Source organism: Silene latifolia, chromosome 10 (genome assembly GCF_048544455.1).
Source record: "Silene latifolia isolate original U9 population chromosome 10, ASM4854445v1, whole genome shotgun sequence".
NCBI classification, from domain to species: Eukaryota; Viridiplantae; Streptophyta; class Magnoliopsida; order Caryophyllales; family Caryophyllaceae; genus Silene; species Silene latifolia.
Window position 1 is genome coordinate 142836976 of NC_133535.1, and position 3808 is coordinate 142840783.

Consider the following 3808-nt stretch of genomic DNA (forward strand, 5'->3'; position numbering starts at 1 on the left):
CGTGCCAATGTAGATAATGTTGCCTTATAAACTTGCATTGTTAGCAATTTCTCGTTTGGTATTTTATTGGTCTATCTGATGGTAATTAGTCTAAAAGTGATGACATTTGGTTTCAAGCAAAATATGTCCCCATAAAAGTTGAAGCTGCTCAAAAAGACGCATATAATGTTGCCAATTCTGTAGTAAGTTGGATAAAGGATAAAATGGTTACAAATTGGTCAAATGACGCAACATAAAAGAAAATATATTGTAGGTGTAATATGTGACCATTAACAAGTTATTGTAGGTGAAATATAAGCATATAAAGTTTCCATTATGAAATATGTTGGATAAAATGATAATATGGTTACAGATAAATCAAATGACTCAACATAAAAAGAATTATTCTGATGGTGTAATATGTGAGCATTATGAGCTTATTTGAGCTTCTTTTGAAACAAGTTGTATAAATGAAAATATGGTTATAAAAAGTTACAAATGACACGACATAAATTAATTAAATTATGTGAGACTAATTTTATTCATTAAATTATAATGTTCACAGAGGACCATATAATGTTGCCATTTATATAATAAATTTGATAAATGATGCTTTGGTTACAAATAGTTGAAATGTCACAACATAAAAAAAAATCATGTAGGTGAAAAATGTCTCCATTGGGGACTTATATGAGACATGTTTGTCAAGTTGTGAATTTGTCAAGATTCATGCAAGTTATATTGGACTCATAAACACCAAGTACACATTTTGGACTGATAAACATCAAGTACATATTTTCAGATTATTTGCACTGAGTTATCTGAAAGATGTTAACACATTATATTACAATATCACCAACTTCACATATGTGATCACAACAATATTAGATGGTCAGAACAGTTCAGAGATTTTTGCAAAATGTGATCACATGGATAATAGATGGTGACAATAGTTCAGGGATTTGCATAAGATGTAACCACATTATAAGATAATGTGGTTATATCTTCTCCAAAACGCTGTAGACCCAAAAAATTACACAAAATGTCCAAAATATGATCAGGCAAGTTCAGGCGACTTATAAAAGTCGTGGAACTGTAGTGTACAACTCCGCATTCGAAGCCACATTGTTACTTCCTTTTTTCGACCGCTTCTTTTTGGCCACACTGCTTGGTTTACGCTTACTCCTTCCCTTGGTAACTGATCGTATGGGGTCGAGTACGGCGGTAGCATCTAGAGCTGGTTCTGGCAGAGTATCTTCAGTGCTTATTTTATCCTTAAATAGTTGTTGAACCTCATCATTGGTTGTGGAGTACAACTTGTCAACAATTCCTCTTGCATCAGGGTCGTTTTGGCACTTTGCGATTAGATTGTACAGCTTTGTCATCACAGATCTCCGCCAATTTAAAGCTCCATTGGCAACGGCTCTACGCATATCAGTAGGAAGAATACGACTCCACACTTCTCTTTTAGCAAATTTAGTCCACCTCCTTAAGATGTACCAGGTAGAGATTTCAGTAACTGAGTGCATATGGAACACGCGGAGAATGTGGAAGCAAAGCATACCCATTTCCTGAAATTTCCGACAAGAGCACTCCACCATATTGTTTACGCAATCAAATGTCACATGATGAGTACTTCCTGAAACTCCAGGTGGATCAACACCATACAGCAGAATTGAATTTTCAGTTGAAAGTATTACGGCCCTTGTACCCATAGCCACAACAAACTCTTTCTCAAATAACCGAAACAATTCAATTGTGTACACTTGAGAGGTGTGTTGTAATAAGTCAACCAGAGGATACACGGAAGTAGGGGTCGACCTAATACAATTGAATTCTTTACGCTCCTCCTCGTCTCTCCACCTCTTAACTGTGCCTTCGTAAATATGATAGAATTCAGTCAAGGAAGTTGTCTTGGTCGCCGGAAAACCCATAGCATGATTGGTACTCTCACTCCTTTGGGAAGATATTATACCTGCAGAGAAGTACTCTTTGTTTAATGCAGTTGACCATTTCTCTTTTAATCCTTACAATATTTTAAACCACTCATTAGTTTGAAGCCCATAATCTGATATTATCTTCCTCCACGTTATTTCAAATTCGACCTCGCTATAGCAGCCGTTCAAGCATTTGTTGAATGCATTCTGAAATACTCGATCATGTTTTAACAAACCAAAGTGGGAGATCGCATTCTGTTGTATGTGCCACTGGCATAACCTATGTCTTGATGTTTTGTAAACCTGCAAGCCGCCAATAATGTCATGGTAACACACGTGAATTAATAGCAATGTATGTAAACAATGAAGAATAATATGTCACCATTTCTGCTCAGAAAGGTACCTCGTCAATTGCATTCTTCATTGCTAAGTCTTGATCGGTGAAGATAGTGACCGGGACAGTGTTCGTGCCCATAGACTCATTGAAGACATTGAATAACCACTCAAATGATTCTTGTTTCTCATTAGCCAAGAAAGCAAACCCGAACATAACATTAGACCAATGATTGTTTATACCAACAAATGCACCACATATGAGGTTGTACCTATTTTTTCGGTACGTGGTGTCAAAAATCAAAACATGATGATATAACAAGTAATCCTCTTTCATCATAGAATCCCGCCAAAACACGTTACATAACCTCCCGTCTTTTCCAAACTGAACTCGGAAGAAAAACACAGGATCCTTTGCTTGTCTACTCGCCAACAACCTCATTAGTGTTGACGCAGCACCACCCTCAATAGCTTTCATCTTCAGTCTATGCACAAAGTTAATATGGTCTCTTTTTGAGTGGCCCACTCAGGCCCGTCTAACTATGGGCGCACTGTGTGCACTTGCACTGGGCCTCAAATTTTTGGGGCCCAAACTTCAGGGTTATACTAATTGAGAAAAAAAAAAAAACGAAGAGTAAAGTTGGTAATTGAAGGAGCACCGTAACATCTACTCCAAATTCCAATTACTTACCTAAATCAATTCCTAAATCTAATCCTTCCCCAAATAAAATTATTTTCTTTCCCAGAAATATTAAATCTACTCCTTAATCTTCAACCTATCTAACGTTTCTTTTTTCTAATCATTTAAGGATGATTATTCCAAATCAATTATTCACAAATCATTCAAGTTTTCAATTAAAACTATTAGAATCAAAACTTTGTCAGTTTCATTTGTTGGCAAAAATTGCAGATTTACATTTGAATTCAAACGAAATTGGTAATATACTAATATTTCTTCTTAATTTTGATGAATTTTAATGTATTCAATCATAATGTTAATGATTAACGAATTTAATGATAATGCATTTGCAAGTATTGGAAGTTGGTGTCGGAGATCAGTCGGGCAGCCGTAACGTCGAATACTTCTGTTGTTCTGGAATCCGGCATCAATAAGGTAGTTTTGTTTCATTACATATCTCTATTTCTAATATCATGTTACCTAGAATAAGAAAATTTGATTCTGGATCCGAAAACGGAAGAAAAAGAAGCGAATAGAACAGTTAGTTCATTCCCAAAAAGGCGCACTTGATAAATTATTTTGATTTTTTCCTCTTTTTAGTCAGATTTTATTTTCAGCATGATTTTTGGATAATTCCATTTTGGTGAATATTTGTATGTATTTTCAATTTGAATTTAAATTTAAATTTAATCGAGTGTCGAAGAGTTATGGCTGCTAGTGAAGCGTTGTCGTTTAGTGTAGCTTCAGTAGTTGAAGATGTTCTTCAACAGCACGAAAATCGTCCCTCTAGACGTCTTGATTTAGATTCCCGAAGAGCTGAGGAAGCTGGTTCAACTCTCTCTTTTTTAAAAAAATTGTGCATTCAAATTTAGTTGGTGTA

General features: G+C 35.4%; 1 protein-coding gene across 1 annotated transcript; it reads right to left on the reverse strand.

Annotated features, from left to right (window-relative positions):
• Positions 1-1055: 1055 nt before the first annotated feature.
• Positions 1056-2727, reverse strand: LOC141608381 (protein FAR1-RELATED SEQUENCE 5-like). The gene is made up of 3 exons (XM_074427741.1): positions 2320-2727; positions 2153-2219; positions 1056-1954 (listed from the first exon to the last, which is right to left on the reverse strand). The coding sequence occupies exons 1-3, from the start codon at positions 2725-2727 to the stop codon at positions 1056-1058; spliced, it is 1374 nt and encodes a 457-aa protein (XP_074283842.1).
• Between the last annotated feature and the right edge of the window lie 1081 nt (positions 2728-3808).

Bases quoted from the DNA above. Each gene is read 5' to 3' on its own strand.
- LOC141608381 (XM_074427741.1), bottom strand. From the start codon at position 2,727: ATGAAAGCTATTGAGGGTGGTGCTGCGTCAACACTAATGAGGTTGTTG. The intron at 2,220-2,319 runs GTACCTTTCTGA...GGCGGCTTGCAG, and splicing joins TGAAGAATGCAATTGACGAG to GTTTACAAAACATCAAGACA. The intron at 1,955-2,152 runs GTTTGTTAAAAC...ACTTCTCTGCAG, and splicing joins GAATGCGATCTCCCACTTTG to GTATAATATCTTCCCAAAGG.